The 24,546-nt window shown below is 37.6% G+C and overlaps 2 protein-coding genes across 10 annotated transcripts in view; one reads left to right on the top strand and one right to left on the bottom strand.

Moving 5' to 3' along the window:
- The window catches only part of LOC129282839 (alpha-mannosidase 2C1-like), a 47,780-nt gene extending 39,356 nt beyond the window's left edge, over positions 1-8,424 (top strand). For all 9 annotated transcript variants that reach the window (XM_064115094.1, XM_064115095.1, XM_064115099.1 and 6 more), the window contains 5 exons: positions 302-411; positions 2,101-2,180; positions 2,698-2,846; positions 4,105-4,208; positions 5,912-8,424. In XM_064115094.1, the coding sequence (XP_063971164.1) occupies positions 302-411; positions 2,101-2,180; positions 2,698-2,846; positions 4,105-4,208; positions 5,912-6,038 (570 nt within the window). In that variant the 3' untranslated portion in view covers positions 6,039-8,424. The remainder of the gene's footprint in view (positions 1-301; positions 412-2,100; positions 2,181-2,697; positions 2,847-4,104; positions 4,209-5,911) is intronic.
- Positions 8,425-10,339: 1,915 nt separating this feature from the next.
- LOC135157830 (monocarboxylate transporter 7-like) lies at positions 10,340-23,117 on the bottom strand. The gene is made up of 4 exons (XM_064114805.1): positions 22,672-23,117; positions 18,295-18,435; positions 15,210-16,187; positions 10,340-13,907 (listed from the first exon to the last, which is right to left on the bottom strand). The coding sequence occupies exons 1-4, from the start codon at positions 22,865-22,867 to the stop codon at positions 13,771-13,773; spliced, it is 1,452 nt and encodes a 483-aa protein (XP_063970875.1). The 5' UTR covers positions 22,868-23,117; the 3' UTR covers positions 10,340-13,770.
- Between the last annotated feature and the right edge of the window lie 1,429 nt (positions 23,118-24,546).

The following is a 24,546-nucleotide window of genomic DNA, read 5'->3' as shown; positions in this document are numbered from 1 at the left end:
CCAAAAATGACAAGATTTTGTTTACATTGTAAACTCCTTGGCCCATTTTTTTTGGATGAGTTTTCATGTGTAATACATGTAACAGTACAAATTCATGAATTATGCAGATTTATTGTATTATCGTGCCTCTTGTTTAGCGCACTTTGCCAGAAGCGCAAATTTACTTGGATTTTTCTGAGTTGCCTGCTTGCTCACAAGCATTCATTCTTTCTTAACAATCAGGTGAACATTCACAACCACCTGATCAACCATCACCATCTGGCCTATTTCAAGCATTTTTTTTTGAAATTTTCCCTTTCAGGTCGTAGGCCACAAGTGGATCGATTTATCACAGTATGACTGGGGCGTGGCCATCCTCAACGACTGCAAGTACGGACACTCTGTCATCAAGAATGTCATGAGGATCTCATTGTAAGTTAAAAGCTGATGGACGGTCTTATGAGGGAGTGAGTTAACTCAATTGGTTAAGCATCTGCCTGTCGAATGAAAGGTCGTGGGTTCAAGTCCATCTGGACGGTTGACTGAAGCCAGTATTGTGTGTAAATGTCTCTCCCTGTTCCATAGATGCAGGCAGTGTCACATTGGAAAACACTCCTTCCCTCGGATAGGACGTTTAATGGAGGTCCCTTGTAGAGGAGAGGCACCACCTTTGTACAATATGCACTACTTGTATATTTGGGGAAAAACTCCAACCCCCCATCATTTATATCAGGAGAAAAAACCTGCAGGTCATAGTGATTCAGTTCGCTTTTCTTACAGTGTACCAGGCACAGGTGACACCAAACAAATAATGATAGGAGGACTCGCTGGGAGAACAGTTTCCAGATCTGAAGTGGCTTACCTGGATAAATATACCTTTATTATTATTATTATTATTATTATTATTATTATTATTGTGTACTACAAGTATGTGAAGATGTGATGTAGAGTTCCAGTTTTCCTCAATACAGAAAACCAAAAAACTTCATGGAATTCAGTAAGGGCACGCGACTCACAGATTTTCTTGGAAAACATGATTTTTCACTTTCATGCAATAAAATTTGTGATATGAGAATGCAGTAAACATGAAAATGAAAGCAAAATCCTATTAGTAAAACAAAAAACTATGCATGAGTGGAAAATGTGCCCATCTAACGCGTTGGCAGTGTTTGGCATGTGCTTGCTTCCCAAGCTCTTTCTTCATGGAAACTTATGTTTTTCTTCTGAGAGTTTCACTAAATTAACATCGGGTTATCATTATGTTTTGTAATTGAAGTACACAGAATATGATGTTTTGGGGTATTCTCTCTGAAGAAAAAAAACAAAAACAAAAATGTCCTGTAAATCAGGTGATCACCAATAACAATTTGCATTTTACCATGAAATATAAAGAAAGAGGTAAAAACAGATCTGCTGCTGTGTTCTAATCAAGTATGAGAAACCCTAAGACTACCTGACGTCCCAACTTCTGAAAATTCAGTCTTGTTATTAAAGGACAATTCCATCCCCCATAAAAGTTTATTTGAATAAAAAGAGAAAATCCAACAAGCATAACACTGAAAATTCATCAAAATCGGATGTAAAATAACAAAGTTATGACATTTTAAAGTTTCGCTTAATTTCACAAAACACATCCTGGTCGGTATGCAAATGAGGGGACTGATGACATCACTCACTATTTATTTTGTATTTCATTATATGAAATATGAAATATTCTTATTTTCTCATCATTGTCCTGTGAAACAAAGTTTTATTCCTCCCTGAACATGCGGCATTACCATTGTTATAATATTTTATGGTTCAGTTGAGTTGGTCCTTGATGTCAAATTGGTTAAAATTGAAATATTGTATAATTCAAACAATGAAAAACAAAAGAAATAGTGAGTGATGGACATCATCAACTCTCTCATTTGCATGTCACTGAGCTGTGCATATAACGGTTTTGTGAGAAATAAGCCAAAATTTAAAATGTTGTAACTTTCTTATTTTACATCCGATTTTGATCAAATTTTCAGTGTTATACTAGTTTGATTTTTCTCTATCTATTCAAATCAACATTTTTCTGGGGGGACTTGATCTATAAGTCACAATGCATTATTTATTGTTTGTCTCTCTCTCTAGGTTGCGCTCTCCTAAGAAGCCAGACCCAGAAGCTGATATCGGTGATCATGTCTTTTCCTATGCCATCATGCCTCATACAGGTAAACAATCCCAAGAAATTACCAGTGATGTGTGACTCGGGTCCGGTCTCCAGACAGGACTGGAGTCCGCAATTGCCCCTCCCCCGACATTTTTTTACTGAAAATTTTACCAAAATTATGCATGAAATCCTTTAATTTCACATCACATAATGCAGAATCTCCCCAATGGTGAGCTTGGTCGCTTTGTTCCCTCGCTTTCAAGTGTTTCTGAAAAAGTTTACACGTCCTGCCCCCCAGCAAAATTTTTTTGCATACGGCCATGTTCTGATTGAGTACATGTATGTAAGACTTTGCACTTGTGCCGGACTCGGACTATGACATACTGGACTTGGACTCAGACTGACTGGACTCGGACTCATCACTGGAAATTACACACCAGTCTCTTTATTCCAATGTATGACTTCTTTTACACTAAAACATTCTCTTGTGTATTATCATTATTATTAGTTTTATTTTCATTATAATCATTATTGTTACAATTATTATCCTTTTGTTAAATTGATTCCATTTACACTAGGTACGTACCAGTCAGCGGGTGTAATCCAAGCAGCGTATGAGTTCAACAATCCTCTCACACCCATGCCAATGCCCACTGATACGACCCTTGACCTGAGGGAGATCTTCACCATAGCGCCCTCTTCAGTCATCATTGAGTCGGTCAAGAAGGTAAGGATAAAGTGGTTTAATAGGAGGATAGGCTGTATGACTATGTATAAGATGACATGATGAGATTTTTCAAATTCTCAATATCTTACATTGCTTGTATTTCAGAAAGGTATTCTTACACTACTCCACTCCAAATGATTGACTGATAGTCCTGTTTAATAAGTTATTCAAATGTGTGGATGTTTCTTTCACGGAAGCTATGAGCCTACAATACTTAGAATCCAGTTTCCATGCATTACTGATTGCTATATCTGACATTCCCTTGGCAATCTCTGATTATTTTGAACTCTTCTCACCAACACCAGGTTTCAACACCTACCTTTAATTGGTCGAGACCATAATTAGTGCAGATTTGGCATGCTCTTTAGTGAGCAACTTTAATGAAGGATATATGTTATACTAGCAGAGATGCCAATTAGTATGATTTTATTTTAATTAGTAGGAATTTTTAAGGGTAGAGTGACTGTATAGGATTATTCCCTAAGAAATAGGATTTTTGAAACTTATAAAGAATGATGATTTTTGGGTATGTTTTTCAAAATTTTAAAGGAAAATGTGATTTTAGGCTTGAAAATAGGATAAAATGTATTAAAGAATAGGATTTTGTTCACAAATAAGGTTGGCAGTTTGTACTAATTTTTTTGACAGAATAAATGTATTACCACTTATTTAAAGGTAATCGTTCCAGGGGTTCTAGAGGGCGCTGTTGCACGGTTTTGTTATGTGCTGCACACATTTTTCTGCTGACTTCACACAGAAGGAAGCAGAGCCAACTTGCCGTAATCTTCGAACAGCAGCCGAGGCATACGCGAACTAAGAATCATCCAATTTTGAGGCATTAGCAACAAAGGCATCGTACTATGAACGTTTGTGTCAATTGGCAGCTGGCGCCATCCATAGAACGTACGCATGTTCAACAGCACCCTTTTGAATTCTGGGAACGATCGCTATTCATAATAATAATAATGAGAAGAAAAAAAAACATGACTAGCCTAGATGATTCGAACTTGAATATTTCCATCAGGAGTGTACTCTTTTTACCGCTGCGCATCAAAAATTGGTACTACTAATGGTGCTTGCACAAGAGTTCTATCCTGCACTCCTAAACCCTGCACATACATGTATAATCAGGAATATTCATGTTGACTTCAGGAAGATTACCTCATGAATATTAATGAGCCTGCCCAATCTACGCCAATACAGTCTTTAATCAACTTATATCATACAGTGCTCTTCACTTGATCTCTTTTCATTTCAGTCTGAGGATGCTAACGACTGTGTGGTGGTCCGCTGCTATGAGGCTTATGGAGGAGAAGTGCTCGCAAAACTAACAACAAAATTAGAAGCAACCAAATTCTCAAGGTGAGTCAAAATGAGGAAAGGAATGTCTACTTTGCCTAGCTGCCAAAAGCGAGTAGCCCGTGTGGTCACCTCCACAAAGTAGCAGGCCAAAAATATTATTTATTTAATTTTCGGGGGCTACAGTAGTTTCCCCCGAACAAACTGGCTGAATCCACAACATTGGGGAAGCTTCAACATTGTAGTGAATGGGAATTTTCTAGGGCTCTTCTGAGCATATTTTGCCCGAGCCTCCATGTAATTTTTTCCCCTCCATCCGATCCCCTATACGAGGGGGGGGGGGTCATTCCTGACATGATTCTTCGGTGCTTTGTGCTTCATATGAAACAATGTAATGCTCTCAGATTAGCATGACTTGATTAGTTCATAAAGTGATAAAAAAATGAAAAAATTAGGACTTACACAAATATTGACAAAGTGAATAAATACATCATGGTACGTGTAAAGAGGACTTTCTAATCAAACAGTGCGCTTTCATTCTTTAAGCACTTTCATCCTTGGCTATTGTTCTTAACGATTATGCGTAAGCTCCATGCAAACCTTGACATTGATTTTGATTTGCTGTGGATAGTTATCATGAGGGCAAAGTTAGGTTCTTATCATGATTTTAAGCTGTTGGTGGTGGTGATGATTATAATAATGATTGTGATGATGATGATGGTGACGATGATGACGATGGTGGTGGTGGTGGTGATGATGATGATGGTGATGATGATAGTGATGATGATGATGACGACGACGATGGTGGTGGTGGTGATGATGGTGGTGATGGTGATGATGATGATCATGATGGTGGTGGTGGTGGTGATGATGACTATGATGAGGATGCTGATAATGATGATGATGCCTATAATAATAGAACAAGTAATACAAATGTAGAAATGTAAGTATTATGAGGGCAGAAAGGCAGAGCCTTATATTTAAGCCAATTTCCCTAAAGTTCAGCAGATTTAAATTTTGAATTGTTGATTAAAAATAGCAAAGTAAAATTAATTAAAAATAATATATTTAAAACATACACAATGGTGGTGATAGTGATTATGTTGATGGTGGTGGTGATGATGATGATGATGGTGATGATGATGATGGTGGTGGTGATGATGATGTTGGTGGTGGTGATGATGATGATGATGATGATGGTGATGATGATAGTGATGATGATGGTAGTGATGATGATGATGTTGGTGGTGGTGATGATGATGGTGATGATGATGATGATAGTGATGATGATGATGGTAGTGATGATGATGATGGTGGTGGTGGTGATGATGATGATGATGGTGATGATGATGTTGGTGGTGGTGATGATGATGTTGGTGGTGGTGATGATGATAATGGTGGTGGTGGTGATGATGATGATGATGATGGTGATGATGATAGTGATGATGATGATGGTGATGATGATGATGGTGATGATGATAGTGATGATGATGATGATGGTGGTGGTGATGATGATGATAGTGATGATGATGGTGGTAGTGATGATGATGATGGTGATGATGATGATGATAGTGATGATGATGATGGTAGTGATGATGATGATGATGGCAGTGATGATGATGGTGATGGTGGTGGTGATGATGGTGATGATGGTGGTAATGATGACAATGATTTTCATCACAAATATGCTGATGAGTATGATTGATGATGCTAAGGATGATGATGATTGATTCCACTGTTAATGAACCCTTCTTCTTGTATTTCAGATGCAATTTCCTTGAAGACGAAGATGCTGATTGTGATGGCTTCTTGGAAGAAGGGCAATCATCAGTTTGTTTCAGACTCACACCATTCCAGATAGCCACAATCAAAATTCAGCTAAAACCACACTAGCAGCTCAGTTGAAATTGAGAAATGTACCAGTACTTGTTTGGGGGTAATTCCATCAGGTTGTGTCGAAAAATGACAAAATGTCCATGTAATCTAGATATTAACTATTATCATCTACATAAAGAGTGTTCTAGCGTTGCATTAAAAACGCATATTTTGGTCTGCATCAATTGCCCTTGCAGTATCAGAGCGTATCCCTAAAAGGACCGAAATCCGAAGAATATCCCATAGGCTTCTGTACAAAATTTGCTATTGAATATGAGAGCATATTCAACAGTATAGTGCGAATGCGTGAAATATACAACACATACATGTACAACAATGAAAGCAATGCGATGCACAGCAAGAGCACAACGACACTCGATGACATCATAATGCAAGTCGCATGTCAACGACCAAATTTGATCTTATGAAGTGATGATGCCATTATGTGATAAGTGACATGACTTGTTCAATCAAATTTCTCCCTCCTTTTGATTGGTATGGGTGGGATAGATAATAATGATTATATTGGATGGCTTTATTTCATGGAATACCTGAAATATTCCACTCGTTAGGGCCAATATTCCACTCATCTACGATTCATGGAACATTTGCCCATACTCTTGGAATATTTCTTGTATTCCATTCTGAGCCATCTAATGTAATATAATTATATTTCACAGTGTAGATCAATTCAGGGGCCTGTTGCAGAAAGAGTTGCAATCAATCGCAACTCTAAAAATCATGTGTAACTTGATTTTCTACCGATCAACAGCGCGCATTTGGGACTTGCGATTGATTTTTTTACTTGCGTTTAAACGCAACTCTTTCTGCAACGGACCCCTGCAGCCTGTTGCATAAAACGTTTTACCTGAGAAAACTCTGGTAAAAACTGAAAACTAAATTTAGTCTGATCTCTGCCATTGACTTTAACACAGGGCAAAAACTCAGGTAAAAGATACCTGAATTTTTCTCAGGTAAAAATTTTTATGCAACAGGCCCCTGATGTGGCTATAAAGTCTCCACCCATAGATATTTATGTTTGATCATGAAATCTTTTCTGGGTTTGCTGTAGTTCAAACCTTTTTGACCAACATTTCATGGACTTAACATTCATATACATGTATCATTGTCAATAGACCGTCAGGTCTGAAATTGCAATACATCAGGATGATGTTCAACTGGTAAACCTTAGTGGGTCATTGGAAGATTTTTGCCTAGTTTAAATGAAACACATATTTTTGTTAGTTCTGGTATGTCAAAATAAAAGAAAAGACCCAATCCAATGGAATGACCTTTTTTTAAAGGGGAAAGTAATGTACCTTCTAATCTATGTTATTCAAGATGCATATTATAGTAAGAGGTCTGCAACAAAATAATTTCCGGTAACTTTGCCACTATGCCAGAACTAAAACTCATGATAAAGCAAATATGAATTGTGCAAAATGTTAGAAAAACATATTAAATTCCCAAGCAGATAAAATTCAGCAAATGCATGGTTAACACTGCAATCAGTTTTGATGGACAGATTTCTCTTTTAAGGTAGGAACAATATGATGTTGCTTTGATTTTCATTGTATTTTTTAATGGAAAAAATGTGCTTGCTCAGTTGGTAGAACATCCGTCTCACAACCGGGAGGTCAGGAGTTCAAACCCCGGCCGCATCAGACCAAAAGATGTTAGAGGATACGAGTTGCTGCTACCCTGTTTGGCGTCAAACGATTCAAGGGATAGAGCTTTGTCGATCTGGCGCTGCAAAGTACCTGCTGGGCCCACGATCAATTTGGCAAAAAAAAAGAATTTTCGAAGTATTCAATTTCAGATTTCATTTTTTTCAAATAATAAAATATGGATTTCATTAGATTTTTCACTGGATTTTCATTTTCATTTCATTGGATTTTTAATTTTCATTGGACTTTTTGGGCCTGAAAAATGATGTTTTCCATGTCCTTTTGAATTCAGTGATTTTTCTTTATTTAGAAAACTGGGGGCTCTACCATATGGAATGTATCAATAAGAGTTATTATGAAATCGGCTCTTGATCACTCAATTTCATAAGAAAGCTGAAATACATGTATACATTTGTGTGTGTAGGTTATGTGACTCTTAACTGAATATAGTCATATTTTGATAAATGTGACTACATCTGCAACTTTAGTGAGGAGGTTTATATATCTCAATAATATATTTTTTTATAATCATGATATGAGATAATTTCATGAAGGTTCTGTAATCAGTATGTGTATTCATTTGTATCTGTACAGCGTATTTTTGTATGAAATTACGACTGAGGGGATGATTTTTCAATCTGATATTTCCTGTTCTTTGCTATAAATGTTTGCACATATAATGATGTCTTGGATTAAAGTTGTATACAATATTGACAATAAAGAATATTGACAATGTACGACTATTTATAGGATGTTGTGGGTTTATATTTTACAGGTAGGCCCCAGTTTTCCTTGCCCACTCCTCTTCCCCCCCCCCACACATGGAGAACCCCCCCCCCCCCCCGTAATATAGTCACTTACACACTCATCGTAATGATATGGCATGTCTACCCCCATGGGCGGAAATCCCAGGGGGATGTGTCCCCCCACCAAAAATAGTAGGGGGGACACAATATCAAATGTCCTCCCTACTATTTTTGATCTTTTATGATGGAGAAAAATACATCACTTCACAATCACTTCACACTTTGTGCAAAAACCTTTTTTTTTTCTTTTCAAATTTTGTTTTGGTTAAAATGACCTTACATTGTGAGTGATAACCTTTTTTTTTTGCTTGTCTAAATTTTCCAGGCCCTGGTTCCCCCTACCTTTGGTGACAGATTTCCGCCCACGTCTACCCCCTCAATTACCCTCCCCCATGACCCTATCCACTGCACATTTCGATCACTGAAAAGTCACACAAGACGAAGGAAGGTTGTTGTACCCCTACCAGGGGCCGCGGAACCGGGGGGGGGGGGGGGGCTGGGGAGGCTTCAGCCCCCCCCCCCACTTTTTTCTGAAACTGTGTACAAAAACGTAAAAATTACCATATGATTGTGATTTTTAGCATGGTCAGCCCCCCCCCCCCACTTTGAAAACCGTTCCGCGGCCCCTGCCTACTAATCACCCTACCCCTCCTGAACGAAAAACTATGTGAGAAAAATGGTACCTTGAAAAAAGAAAAAAAAATCCCCCTTTCATTTTTGTCATACCGACCTCGGTAGATTTGCGTTGAGAGTCCAACTAACGATTGGTAGCCGTGACATCTTCAGTAGACACTCAGAAATTTAAAGAAATGCTGATATTGTCAAAAATTTGAGTTTTATCATTTCGTATTCTTAGTTCTTGGAACTCTTGAAACAGCACATGCACCTGAATACCATATTAGAAATGGGAATCCCGCTTTCCTGGTTTTTTTTCCTGATAATATATTCAAATGCAATCATGGCAATCATACATGCAATTTAAAGGCAATCTCGATCTTATCACCCTTTGCCAGAACTTCAACATTACTTCAAACATTACAAATATTCTTCTGTATTTTTTTTTCCTCATCCTTTTTGATCGTCGTTTTGTTTTGTTCTTCATCTTTTTCTTTTTCATTCAACTTCATTCCTTATTTTTTCTCCTTTGTTTATCATCCGTTTTCTACTGATGATTTTGCCTCCCCCTTCTAAGCTTCCTCCATTTTCCTTCAATATGTGTTGGGTTCCAACCAGTGTTAGGAAATACACGACGTGTTTTTATAGGGAACAAACGCAATAAACCTTTATAACAAGCAGACTATAATAGACGTTTTGAATCCGATATCTGCTAAGAATTGTGTTAATTTACGAAATGTGGCACTGCTACCCGTCAATTTAAGCATGGACCTACTACTCTAGTAGGTCCATGATTTAAGCAATATTGGCCATCTCCCCCAATCACTTGCACGCGCACACTCGCACAACACACACGCTCTCCCGCAAGACACCAACATATGCACACCACCCTGCGCCCTGCATGCTTATACATAAGAAATAGCGCAACCGATAATCGATGTACTCACTTATAATTGATGGGACTATCATTTACGTGCTAGGAATATATCTTTTTTATCTGCTGCATCTTATGAGGCCTCATTCACGTGCGAGTGCCCCCCTTCTTTGAGAAGCAAAATTAAAATTTGTAATGTAAAAATGCCATTAAAACAAAGGTATGCCCTCTCTTTTTTTTCTTTTCAATTTTTTTGTTTTGTTCGAAATATCCTTATTATATTTTGGTTAAAATCCTTTTTTATTATTTATTTTGCTTGTCAAAATTTCCCTCTGAAAAAATGTGCCCCCCCTTTGGAAAATCCTGGATCCGCCCCTGGGCCTACATACTTCAGTGCTTCCACTTTTTCAAAACGAAACCTGGAATTTGCTCTGAAAGTTCCTGGAATTTAAAAAATGTTCTCCAGTCTTTCATATAGATATACTTCTCTTCTATTCACAAAAAAAGATGAAATATAGGGCCCGGTGCCGTAATGAGCCTAAAATTTTGAGGGGCCGGGGCGAAATATGACCAACGACGTATAGGGTAAAAGAATTGCGAGCGAGTGAGCAATTTTTTTTTGATATTTTCATGACAAAGATCCAATTTTGAGATAGATTTTGTCATAATATTCAGAAAATGATATCATTCCTGGAAATGATAGCTTCGCGGAATTTCTCACTTCCCTAAATGATCTTGGAAAATAAAACTTCCGGAATTTCCTGGATTTCGGGAAGAGTGGAAGCACTGACATACTTATGTCGCGATAGTTTTATATTGATATCTCCATCAAAGACAATAACCAAGTAATGGTAAAGTTCAATATCTTTAAACGACAAGTCTACGCTTACAAAAAATGATGTGATTTGAAAAAAAAGAGTAAAATCCAACCAGCATAACACTGAAATTTCATCAAAATCGGATGCAAATTAAGAACGTTAGGATGCGTTTTCTAGTTCCACTTCATTTTACAAAACATTTATATGGACATCCTGGTCTGTATGCAAATGCAGGGACTGATGACGTCACTATTTCTTGTGTATTTTATTATGTGAAACATGAAATATTTTAATCTTTTCATTGACCAGTGAAACAATGTTTTATATCTCCATGAACATGTGGGATCACCGTCGATTTATCATCAGCTCTCTCATTTGCATGTCACAAAGTTTTACATATAATTGTTTTGTGAAAATTAAGTGAAACTAAAAAATTTCTTGCCCTTTTTGTAACCATGAAATGGATGGCTAGCTAAATAACAATTGGTGCGAGCGCGAAGCGCTAGCTGATTTTGATTTTTTTTTACCGACTTGAAAGCAGAACTCTCTTAAGCACGTTTTTCTTACCAATTAAATTTTCTGACAACCCTACCTGAAAAACAGGAAAGTTTAAGCAGGTTTTCAAAAGAGAATAAGATATAATATCTCAATAAACAATTGTTGCGAGCGCAAAGCGCGTGCAGATTATGCATTTTTATGAAAAGGATATCTTTCTTGATAAAACGATAAGTACAAGCTGAAATTTAGTAACATTCCTAACTGAAAACCGGTCGTTTTATGAATATGTTCAAGATAAAACAAAAATCATGCTGTGTTTAAATAATGAAGCGCAGAGCGCGAGCTGAAATTTTTGATATACTGACACGAAAGCGGAATTGTGAGTATATATATGGACCTCGTTTTTCCTTGTTTGCGTTCTTATTTACATCATCGTTCTTTGAGCAAAAAGAAAACAGATACAGCCTACAATAAGCTTGAGGATAAAAAAAATGGACAACACATTATGGGTAAAAGATAAAATGTGAAACAGATTTGAAATAATTGTGCATGATACTTATTTAATTTTCTTTCCACAGTTTTCCATATAAAGTATAAAACTTGCTCTCTATTCAAAGATTTCTTTAAAAATGTGACTGTCTCATATTTGTTAAAATATTCTAAAAGCTAAATTAATATTACCTTTAAAAGGATATATTGACATTGTTGGGTGTTATTGAACTAAATTTTAAGTTTTCTTATAAAATGACCTGAAAGTTTTTATGATTTTTTTTCTCCAATAATTCGCTTCCCCCCAGTTAATTCACCTTTCTTCATACTCTGAACGATTTTGTTTCTCTTCTCTTTCCCTATCATCTCTTTTGTATTCTTTTTTGCGTTGCTAATAATTCAATTTTATTCACATCACTTTAAAAACACATCAAAATATTTGAAAGATCAAGTTAACAAATCAAATTGCATATTACATTATGCATAACATTATAAAAGAAATAGTCAAGACTAAGAGTGGAGGTTTTGGGGGATAAACAGAAGGCCATTGCTCTGTCAAGGTTAATCCCAAAATTTAACCCACTTAAAAATTGATATACGGTGTGTCCAAGAAAAAAAAAAGGAAACTGGGATTCCCATGTCTTTTTTCTTCAAAGGCAAATAAATTTTATTTTATTACATAATCATATAATTAAATTATTCCTATTTACTTTGGGGGATAAACCAAAGGCCATTGCTCTGTCAAGGTTAATCCCAAAATTTAATCCACTTAAAAATTGATATACAGTGTGTCCCAGAAAAAAAAGGAAACTGGGATTCCCATGTCTCTTTTCAAAGGCAAATAAATTTTATTTTATTACATAATCATATAATTAAATTATTTTTCTTTACTTTGATACCTAACATGATACCAACACTTCACGCATTAATGAACATGGCGAGTTTGAAATTTAATGTCAAAACCAGGTTGCGCAGAAAAATTGGACAAGATTTGTTCGAGATACGACGACCGTGCTTATTCAACGATTGGCTCATTAGCATTTTTAAGATTCTCTCACTGATCCCTAAAATGAGAGTGGATTCAGATGCACACGTGAGTTTCTGCGCAAATCGTTTCTGATGCCCCCCGGGGGGGGGGGGCACTTACATTGACGAGTGGATACCATGCGCGACCAAAAAAGAAACACGTAAAAATGTCTTTTTTACATAGGGCACGTTAAAGTTACGTACGTGTCAAAAACACTAAAATAATGAAAATATGGTATTTATTTCACTAGATGTTTAGGGTCAAATTTGCGACGGTATAAAAAAAAGACTAAATTTTTTTATCGAGGATGTACTTTTTGCCCCAACAGTCAACACTACGTGTTTAGAGTCGTGTGGGAGGTGGGGCCGTACTAAACCCAATGATGTCGGAAAAGATAAAACCGACGACCCACGTCTGTGACATAATACTTAAATATATCGCTGTACTTGTTTAGGGGTTCAGTTCAGGGAATACTTGCAAGGGTATCGTTTTGTTTCCAATACTTGTTAAGGGTAGGGTGTTACATGCCAGTACTAAAGGGGTGCATTTTCAGAATATGGAAAATACTTTAGCATGTTTAGGGTGCCTTTTGAGACTCCATGGTCGCGCATGGTATCCACTCGTCAATGAAAGTACCCCCCCCGGGGGGGGGGGGGGATAAGCCTCAATATTCATTGTTTGTCATCTGTCTTGCGTGACGATTTGTTAAGCTGTTGGTTTCAAATTCGATATGATATTCCACTCTTGTGATGAGTATCAATTTATATAGTAAAAACATAGACCTATTGAAAACGGGTTTCCTTTTTTGTGTGGGACGCACTAGCTGTATATTACACATTTCAAAATATAAAGCTAACATAGAACAGTAACACACATTCGCCTTGCTAGTCTGCTCGTCTGGAATGTTAAAGCACACTGGAATGTTAAAAGCACACAGTTGAGTGTTGACACAAACACTATTTTGTTTGAAAGTGCTTCTGTCGTCTTTTGATAAGAAAGCATACGATTATGAGATTGATGACCGCAATGGCGTGTATGGCACCGATGATGATGAAGACCTTCGTGAATGACTCGGTAACATCAATCAGATAACCTTTGGAAATATAATGAAAAAAATAAATAAATACGGCTTAACAATTCCACACGAAGAAAAAGTGCAATTGTGCACCCTTAAAATGCAACAATGGTATCTCCATTTTTGGATAGGGTGACATCGAGCAGAATACCTTTGGAAATATAAGAGTGAAAAAAATAATTGTGCACCCTTATATGCAACACTGGGATCTCCATTTTTGCATTGGTGCAACTTAACGCACTTTTCAGCCCGGAGCACACTACACAATCGCTGCGATCTGATTTTCATAGAATTCGTAATATAGTATTTGAAATCAACTTTCTAAGCTATAAAATCTTAATCTACTTTCCCAACATTTGTATTGATTTTAAAATAGAAATTCCAGTCTACCCTCCCTCTAAGTTAATAAAATTTCATTCCAATTTGTTATGGCGCCATCAACGGCTGCGACTTCGATGTCGACTTTCCTCCGACCACAAGCCTTGCAGCAGTGCAGAATTCTGGGGCGCATTTCATCAACATTTTTCTTCCAACAACAAGTTGTCAGATCTGACAACTTTCATTGATTGGCTGAGATGCACTGTAACTATTGTAATTGTCGGATAAAACAGGACGTCCGCTTACACTGCAAAAACTCCGGTGTTGATTTAACACCAGCCCGGAATCTAAATATGTCCACACCAGAGAAGTATTGAAACAACACCAGTTTGGAATCAAACCGATACTGTTTTAATACTAATTGGTGTTGTATAAACACTTCTCTGGTGTGGACATATATAGATTCCGGGCTGGTGTTAAATCAACACCGGAGTTTTTGCAGTGTAGTCCTTCATGAAATGCTCCCCTGATCATTATATTCATACTTAATTCAAGTGCAATTTCTTCAAATCGCTTCGTAGTCGAATGGTGTAGTGTGCGACGGGCTTTAAGGTGCAGAGTTGCATCCCTTGGGACAAGGGAATAACCAAGAGGTCAAAGCTAGGTCGCCGAACTAGAACGGTGTCACTTTTCCGTTTCCGTTTCTTACCACAAAAAGGCATTAAAATTCTGTCATTTGAACAATCTTTCCACCCGCCCCTGTCCCCTCCCCCTTTACGAAAGTTTCAAAATTGGCGGCATTTGAATGCAAAATAATATTAATAAATGAATAAGAAATTAAAAACCCCAAAAGAGAGTTTTTCAGATGCAAATGGGCATAATTATAATAATAATATCAAAATGCAACATTTTGTGAAGAGATAATCGCAATGTGTCTAAGCGCGTCGTACTAAGCCATGTTCTTGGATCCGAGTCCAGACTTGAAGGCACTATACTACTTACCTGTGAATATTCCGGCACAGGATATGCCTAGCCCACTCGTGAAGTTGGCAATCGCCACGGCCATGTCGAAATTATTCTCATGGAAAATCGCTGATTTACTTAGACTGGTTAACACAGAATCCTCGATAAAGAAGGAAAACCCTTGGATAAATGCCAGGGTAGCGCGGACAGGATAAGCAGAACTGATGAAATCCAAGAAGAAAGACCCCGAGCAGATTGAACCTACCACGATGTACACGGACAGGTCACTGACTCCTTTGCTGATGAGGGTGATCAAGATAGTTCGACCGAGTATGCCACCTAATCCACCTAAAGTAGAGAGGTAAACGGCGTTGGAAGGAGAAATACCTAGATGTTCAGCATGGGGTACCAAAAACAGCATCCATGAGTAAGTTGCGTAAGAAAACAAGAATAGAGTCGCGAGTGATATAAAAAAGATCCATTCCGTAAGAATTCCACAATTTCCCAGAGAGTCATTCGGTAATGTTTTCTGGTTTCTTTGAAAGTTGGTCTCCTGTTGAATCAAACGCCTTTTCTCTAGTAATGTCTCTTTCCAATTCTTATTCTCTTGTTCCTTGTCCACCCACTCTAACAGAGAGACGTCCTCTTCCTCACCTTTCTCATCCAGTTGATGAAGCATAACCTCCCTGTTCAGTGATGGACGTTCTACGGAACCACACCTATGTCTCTTCTCCTCTTGATCGCAACCTCCGCCTTCACTCGTGCCATTTACAGACCTATCGGTCGCCTTCCGAAGCGTTGCTCCACAAACGAGAAGGTGAAGAGCTACACCGCCAAAGATGATGAATTCCCCCTGGTATCCGTACGCCGGAAGTGACCTTTCAGTTAAGATAGGGAGCAGCAATGACCCTGATATGTAGCCATATGACGCAACTGTACTCCATAAAACAAAAGTGTCTTTAAAGTAATCATTCAGTGCAAGGACTGTAGGCAAGTACGTCATTGCCATTCCAACACCTGCAAGATAAAACAAAACAGAACACACTTAAAAGTACACCTAGAAGGCTAGAACCACTCCCTGGCTAGCTCCTATTGTACTGGTGGAACAGCGGTGATTTGGGCCTTGACAATCATGTTATTTTCAAATATTGTGATCACATTAAAGCCTCGCTCAGACGAATGCAGTTTTGTCGGAGGAAGGGTCGGAGAAAGTCATAAGGGTGGAAAGTGATAGAAGGGGTCGATTGAAATCTTTTCTAATAAGCCAGTTCGTAGTTCCACTCTGCGCATGATCAGAGGAAGGTCATTAGTACTAAAGTGACATGATGGTGGTTTAAAATTTGATAAGATAAGCACCAACGTTGATGTCTTGATTATTTATATATTCTTTTTAATTGTGTTTTTCATTTACACCCCCCCCCCAAAAAAAAAAAACAATTATAATGCGCCCACGAACGACTGGTATTTCACAGTTTGCCAAATTCATTGTACAACATGCTCTAAATTGCATTCAAAGTAGATATGCAACAAATTCCTTCATAGAGTGCTCATTGGTGTGTTATTCTAGTCACCTGGTCTATTCAATTTCTTCACCCTGCTATGTAAGGCATGCTAACGTAATATCTGGCTGGCTTGAAATTTGCCTATCACAATTAAAGAAATGAAAGGTCATTTGACCAAAATTGTCCATGAAGTAACTACGAACTGGTCTATAAGCCAGTTCACGGTTAGCTCATGATCAACTTTTCTCAAATGATCTTTGTGATTTTTCATTAGGATAAGCACTATCATTTTCAAATGTAGATGTTGCGTAAGCTTTACCGGTAGAGTATTCAAATTCTAAGAACAAAAGGCATTTTATAGACCAGGTGACTAGAATAGTACATCAGGGATAAAGTTTGGAAATCTGTTTTATTGTCTGCCTTTGGCACATTTGACTATTGTTTAGGCTACTGTCAAATACCAGTGATTATAAAGGCTCTATTTATTACTCTTCAGCTTAGACGTGATAAATATTTTGAAATGAAGACATGAATAATCATCAAATCACAAATGCCTATGTCAGTGAATTTGAAAGCCACCTTCATGGTTGTCTCCAATGACCTCTTTCTGCTCGTGCGCAGTTTACAACCGTGAACAGGCTTATAGTCCATGAAGTAACTACGAACTGGTCTATTGGAATCTTTGTGTAAAACCCACGGATAATATGTGACTAGCAGTGGCGTACCTAGGATTTTCCACAGGGGGGGGGGGGGCAAAACCGTCCGCCCAAAAATTTGACAAGCAAAAAAAAAAAAAAAAAAAAAAAAAAAAAGGTCTTCAAGTTCGTCAGGGGGGCATTAGAGGTCTTAAAGTTTCAAGCCCGTCAGGGGGGGCAAAGATACGTTTTTGCATGGGTTGTGACTCGTCAGGGGGGCAGAGTGCTCCCCCTGCCCCCCCCCCCCCCGTAGGTACGCTAGTGGTGACTAGCCACCCTTAAAAGTCAATAAGTCGCCAGGAGGGTTCTCTGTAAATAACCAAACCAATTATTTTCTTCTTAAAAAAAAGCAAATTAGCTTATCTGAAAGAGTAGTATTTCTTCATCATACTGTCAAAATATTAAGTTGTAAATTAGATAAACTAAGATATACAAGAGATTCCCCCTCCCCCAGACTGCTTTCACGTTCCATACATGTACCTCGATCGGTCACATTACTTCTACGGCCGTCGTACGGCGAGTCGAAAACAGCCGTTTTATTTATTTTTATTCAAACCCCACTAAATGTAGCTGGTACAAAAAATTAAAACGGCTGTTTTCGACTTGCCGTACGACCACCGTAGAGCAAATGTGCCCGAGGTATCACTTACTATTGCAAAATTGTGCATCATCCTCGAGTGAGCCCAAACTTCAAAATTTGTTTTCCCTTTTATTTATCGAAGCTCTCATTGAATTTCTTCTATATTCATTCAAGTACTTTTGTGTGGGTTTTCTCACAAGTTATAAATCACTGTACATGTAGGGCCTATGGATGTAGGTTTTCAAGCTCAATAAAATAAATTTAAAAACTCATTTTGGGCGACTTATTCTTGGTTTTGGGGTGGTATATAGGCTCCTGCATAATATTATAGTGACCGCGATACTCACCTGAGAGGGCGAGACAGATGCCGACAGTAGCTGTGGTTTTCAAGAAAGCACAGGCAATAAAACACAACGCTGACAACAGGCCGCCTGACATAGCAACAGGGCGATGACTGACTCTACGAAGAGCGAGCGTTACAAAAGGACCTAGCATTGTGAGGGAAATGAAAGTATGTGGGTTCAGTTAATACGTTTAACTTGTTTAGGAAAATTATCCAGTAAATAATGTAATGTTCATGTGCAATTATCAATCCGAGTATAATGCGCCTTATATCCTACCAGACAAATTAAGGCCTGGTCCTACTGGCCGACGGAAACGATACGTATTCATATCGGATGCAGCGGACAAGCCATATTTTGGGGTGGCGTCATCCGGCCGTTTTCATCCACTCCAGACATGGACAAAATCGGCGAACAATGAAATCACAGTGGACAGATTCTCGATGGATACAGAGCGTGTGAAACACGTGCAAAGAGTACACATGCAGCGGATACATAACGTTTTCCAACGAATGGCAAGATTCTTTTCCGTTTTAGATCCTCTCTGCATCCGTAAGTGCAGTGGGACCAAGCCTTATATCCTACTAGACAAATTAGTCCATACCCCCAACTAGACGAATACTTGCAACACGATCATAGAGCATGCACTCCCTTCAATATTCATTTTTTTTTCCAAAAAAAAATCTTTCACAATATTATTCATAATCATGCATCGATCCGAACTCCTTCAAATCCGAATCCTGATATTTCCCAGTATTTTACTCATTTCATCATCAAAATAATGGATTTTCTTTGCAATTTGATTTTAGAATTTCGGGTGAGCGTTTCAACAAATGTTGCTTCATTTCTTCTTTTTATCTTGAAATATGCTACCAAGTAATGATATATTGAAAAAAAAATCATTCTTTAATTTGATTCTATCAAGATATTATAATGTGTTTTCTACTAATTGAAAAAAAAAAGTTAATAATTTAAGTTTTCTCATAAATATTTTGTATGCTAAAGTTCAATGGAATAATTGAATAATTCAATCATCAACAGGTACAATTTAATACTCAGGACTATAAACATGGTTATTTCTGGAGTGAAAACCTCGAGAGAAGTGTATTTTCCATTCAATGATAAATAGACCAGTTCGTAGTTACTTCATGGGCAATTTTGGTCAAATGACCTTTCATTTAGTCTTTCAATACGATAGGCAGATTTCAAAGCAAGATATTAACGTAAGCATGCATTACATAGCAGGATGAAGAAATTGAATAGACCAGGTGACTGGAATAGCACATCAATGAACACTCTATGAAGGTATTTGTTGCATTTCTACTTTGAATGCATATTATGTACCATGTTATACAATGTACTTGGCAAAATGTGAAATACCAGTCGTTCGTGGACGCATTGTTTTGGGTTTTTTGTGTGGATGTAAATGAAAAACACTATTCAAAAGAATACATGAATAATCATGACATCAAAGTTGGTGCTTATCTCATTGAATTTAAAACCACCATGTCACTTTAGTACCAATGACCTTCCTCTGATCATGAGCAGAATCTTCTGATCATGCGCAGAGTGGAACTACGAACTGGCTTATACCTGACTAACTTTTATAAGTCGACTTGAAGAGATAACGTATCTCGCCATGTTGATATACAAGTTTACATATAGGTTGACATTTGATTAGTTTTCGCATATCGATTCATTCTTTTTAAAAAGACAATTAAAATCACGATGGAGAGCTTAGAGGCTTATGTCGAAAAGTTGGTGGACCGGGACAGCGGCAGTCGGAATCTCTTGACTCTGCACAACGACATATCTGCATAATCTATGTTCGTCGGGTGCAAATCCTCGGAAGATCTGCTGTCCCCATCTTGGCTGTCCCAGTCCCCCAATTGTCGACAAAAGCCTGTCAGCTCTCCAATTGTGATTTTAATTGCATTTTCAAAGGAATCGATGCGTTGTAGAGAATGTCTCCGTAGTAAATGCGAAAACTCCCTATCATCTCGCCATCTCGACTGACATGAAAATACAGAATACTTTCTGTTAATGTGTATGAGTCTTTCCTTCACCAAATCACGTCCTGCTGGGTTTAAATGTGCATCATATAATTTTATTGTTTTTAATTTCATTTTTCTTGCATTTATCTGCAGTATATACTATACTAAGCCCCGCCTCCTTAAAATCTACTAGATCATTTTTTGCCTCTTGTGATGTCACAGGAGGCAGAAATAAGCATATAAAATACACAGAGCAACGCAACTTGCCCGCCAACTGTACCATCGCTAACAATTACAAGTCTTCATAAAACACCATCTCACAAGCAGTATACTATAAATGACAGTTTGAATGGTTGCTACGTAGGCCCTGGTGTTGATTGAAGGCTTGTGATTGTTAGGAATGACACATAGAAATGGCATTGTGTATTGTAATACTTATTTCTGCCTGCTGTGGCATCACAAGAGGCAAAAGATGATAATTTAATGGGGCGGGGCTACTGCAGGTAATGCAAGAAAAATTGATAAAATAATTGTATGATGCACATCTAAACTCGAGGTAATAATTTAGAGAAGTAAAGACTCGTACACATTAACTGAAGAACATGAATCGTATGTCAGGGGACCTCTTTAAATTTCCGTGGGAAAGCAAACTTAAAGGGATGGTGCAGGCTGGAAATATTTATATCTCAATAAATAGAGTAAAATTCACAAAGCAAAATGCTGAAAATTTGATCAAAATCGGATAACAAATAACAAAGTTATTGAATTTTAAAGATTTGCATTATTCCGGTGAAACAGTTCTAGGCATGTCTTTATGAATTTTCATAAGGTGGGCTGATGAAGTCATATCCCCACTTGTTCTTTTGTATTTATCATGTGAAATTAGGTTAATTCAAATTTTTTCTGCCAAGAACTAATTGGATTGACAACTGATTAAGTGTTTAGTTATATATTGCCGCAACTTATTTCATCATAATGGAGACACATCATTTACACATGTATGACAAAAATGAAACATTATGATTTCATGTAATAACATAAGAAAAAGGAAAGTGGGGATGTGACATCATCAGCCCACCTAATGAATTAATGACGATGTACACATAACTGTTTTCACAAAATATTGATAAACTTTAAAATTCAATAGCTTTGTTATTTGTTATCCGATTTCGATGAAATTTTCAGCATTTTGCTCTGTGAAATTTATTCTACTTATTTAGATATAAATATTTTTAGCCCGGACCACCCCTTTAAGGCCACCGCACACCTTACGACTGATCCACGCTCCGATTTAGAACAAATAGCATTTTGCTCATTTTCTGAAAATGTGAATGAAAGGTAACTTTTTATTTGAAGTTTCAGTTAACTGTAAGAGTACTAATATAACAATTCTAGAATATTGCAATAATGATTTCGGACTAATGGCCAAAATATTTCAAGATCGTAGCCAATTGTTAGATTGCTATGACGTCATTGCGACTAGGTATTGAAGGGTATTGAATTCGCTTTTATTCTAATAAGGATGGGAGCATAGTAGCAAATTTCAGCATAGGTATTCGTACGATGATTCAGAACTTTACACAAGTATAAGATATTCCATTTCTCAATATTAGCATCAAATCCTACGACGTTATATTCCAGAAACGGTCGACGCAGACCAATCGTAAGAATAAAATGGCACTGTACATACTCCACGCCAGACCTGCCAAATACAACGATTCACCAGTCGGTGGACTGTACTTTATCAGAAGAAGAAGAAGGAGATGTGTGGTGCATTGTATTAAAGGAGAATGAAACCCTTGAATCTAGCTGAATCCATATAAAAGAGAAAAGTCAAAGAAACATGTTGTTGAAAGTTTGAGGAAGATTGAATGAATAATAAGAAAGTTATGAGCATTTGAATATTGAGATCACTAATGCCATGTAGATCCTCCCATTGGCAATGCGACCAAGATCTATGATGTCACACACGTACAACTCCCTCATTACTTTAGTACTTATTTCACTTATATTCTCACTTTTATAGAGTCTATCACAAGGTGAGGTGTTCTCTTTATGAGAGGACAAGTACAGAGGTTTCACAACATTATATCATTGATGAATCGTTTGTCATAAGATTAGATTGAGCAAAAAGAGATGTTTTGGGGTATATTTTCAGTGTCCAAAAGGGAAGAGTTGTTCATCTGTGACATCATAGATCTTGGTCGCATTGCCAATAGGAGGATCTCCATAGCATTAGTGATCTCGATATTCAAATGCTCATAACTCTTCTATTGCTAGTCCTATTTTACTCAAACTTTTGTTGATCTTATTCTTTGATTTTTCTGCTTTCACAAAAGCTAACTTGCTCCAAGAGTTTCATTCTCATTATAAAGTAAAAATTTCTTACAAGCAAGATACATCATCGTTGAATGCATACTGCATATCAGCCCAATCGTTGCATAGTCGGACTCCAGGCGCTCAACTAAGGTGGGAATCAGAACGCCAAACGACTTCTCTATTCCGGTATCAATAAAAAGGATAACGAACTTGCTCAAAACAATCACATATCCCCAGGAGTCAACGCGGGAGTTTGCGGTGGCCATGATATTTTTCGCAATCAAATCAGCTCCTTGCCCTCCGCTCCTTCAAGAGTATACATCAATATCATAGAGCTATTACAGATACATCAATTATGATGTCCGTTCTTTGATTCGAGCCGTCACACACCATGCACAACGTGAACTAGCTTAGCGATTCTAATAGGCCTGTAAGGATTCAAATGTGTGGTTATTGTAATAGACTCGTGTCGTCTTACAATAACGTTACATGACTGTATAAACCCATTTCACCTTAACTCTTTTTAATTCCCTCTCCTAGCTCTGTCTATCCATGGAGCTATAGACCAGTTCGTAGTTACTTCTGGGACAATTTTGGTCAAATGACCTTTCATTTCTTTCATTAAGATAGGTAGATTTCAAAGCAAGATATTACGTATGCATGCCTTACATAGCGGGATGAAGAAATTGAATAGACCAGGTGACTAGAATAGCACATCAATGAACACTCTATGAAGTTATTTGTTGCATTTCTACTTTGAATGCATACTAGAGGATGTTGTACAATGTACTTGGCAAACTGTGAATATACCAGTCATTCGTGGACGCATTTTTTGTGGATGTGAATGAAAAACACAATTCAAAAGAATATATGAATAATCAAGACATCGAATTTGGTGCTTATCTCATTAAATTTTAAACCACAATGTCACTTTAGTACAAATGACCTTCCTCTGATCATGCGCAAAATCTTCTAATCATGCGCAGAGTGGAACTAACTGGCTTAACACAGAGTGTTAATAGCTCCGTGCAGTGGCGTAACAGGCGGGGGGGGGGGGGCAGGGGGGCAAGCTGCCCCCCTGTCGGAGCTCACCGGGAAAAAAAAAAAAAAACGGGGGGAAAAAAAAAGGGAGAAAGGGAAAGGGAAAGGGAAGAAAATAAAAAATGGGAAAGGGGAAAGGGAAGGGGAAAGGAAAAGGGAAAAGAAAACTAAGAAAAAAAAGGGAAAACGGAAAGATAACGGGAAAAGGAAGGAAAAAAGAACAAGTGACAAAGAACAATTCGCCCCGATATAATACATTAGCATGATTAGTAAGACAGGGAAATAAATTAAAGATGACAAAAAGGCAAACAAAAGCGGGAAATAAAGGCAGAATGGAATTAGCCAAAATCTAAATTGGAAAATAAAGAATAGGGACAAGAAAACGTACACCACCGGGCTGCCGAGGATTGAGATAACGAGCGGGAAGAAAAATGGATGGTATAAAGCATAATGTTGTATGAAAGTCTATCATAAACTTGCTAAATCTCCAAACGCTCTGTCCTAGAATCAAGACCCCGTGCAGTGGGGGCTCTTCATCTGTAACCTTTAATGGGTTCTATAACGGGCCCCTACATGGACCCTTCCTGCATTAAGCTTTACGTTGAAGCACTGGCGTACCGGGGGATGGTTCCACAGCCAAGGGGAAATAAAAGAAAATAAAGGAGGCAGCGAAATGAGATGAATGAACAAAAATATATGACATGATATTTGCTGTAATGATGTAAAAATCTATCACATAATTAGAATTTCATTTTAACAGGCCATTTTTTTTCTGGCTCGCTTCGCTCGCTGGCGACTTTTTACAAATTTTCCCACATTTGCTATGGTGTGCCCCTCACAATATTTGGATGATTACGATACACAACTGCATTGAATTTATGTGTTGTGTTAAAGCTATATAAAT

The sequence above is a fragment of the Lytechinus pictus genome, unplaced genomic scaffold, assembly GCF_037042905.1.
Source record: "Lytechinus pictus isolate F3 Inbred unplaced genomic scaffold, Lp3.0 scaffold_20, whole genome shotgun sequence".
Classification (NCBI taxonomy): Eukaryota; Metazoa; Echinodermata; class Echinoidea; order Temnopleuroida; family Toxopneustidae; genus Lytechinus; species Lytechinus pictus.
This window is presented reverse-complemented; position numbering and strand designations above follow the sequence as displayed.

What these genes read in the sequence shown, in the direction of transcription:
- LOC135157830 (XM_064114805.1), bottom strand. Translation starts at nt 22,867, where the DNA reads ATGGCCACCGCAAACTCCCGCGTTGACTCCTGGGGATATGTGATTGTT. An exon ending in CATCTGTCTCGCCCTCTCAG is followed by an intron (nt 16,188 to 18,294) that starts GTGAGTATCGCG and finishes TTTATCTTGCAG; the next exon opens with GTGTTGGAATGGCAATGACG. An exon ending in CTGTGCCGGAATATTCACAG is followed by an intron (nt 13,908 to 15,209) that starts GTAAGTAGTATA and finishes ATATTTCCAAAG; the next exon opens with GTTATCTGATTGATGTTACC.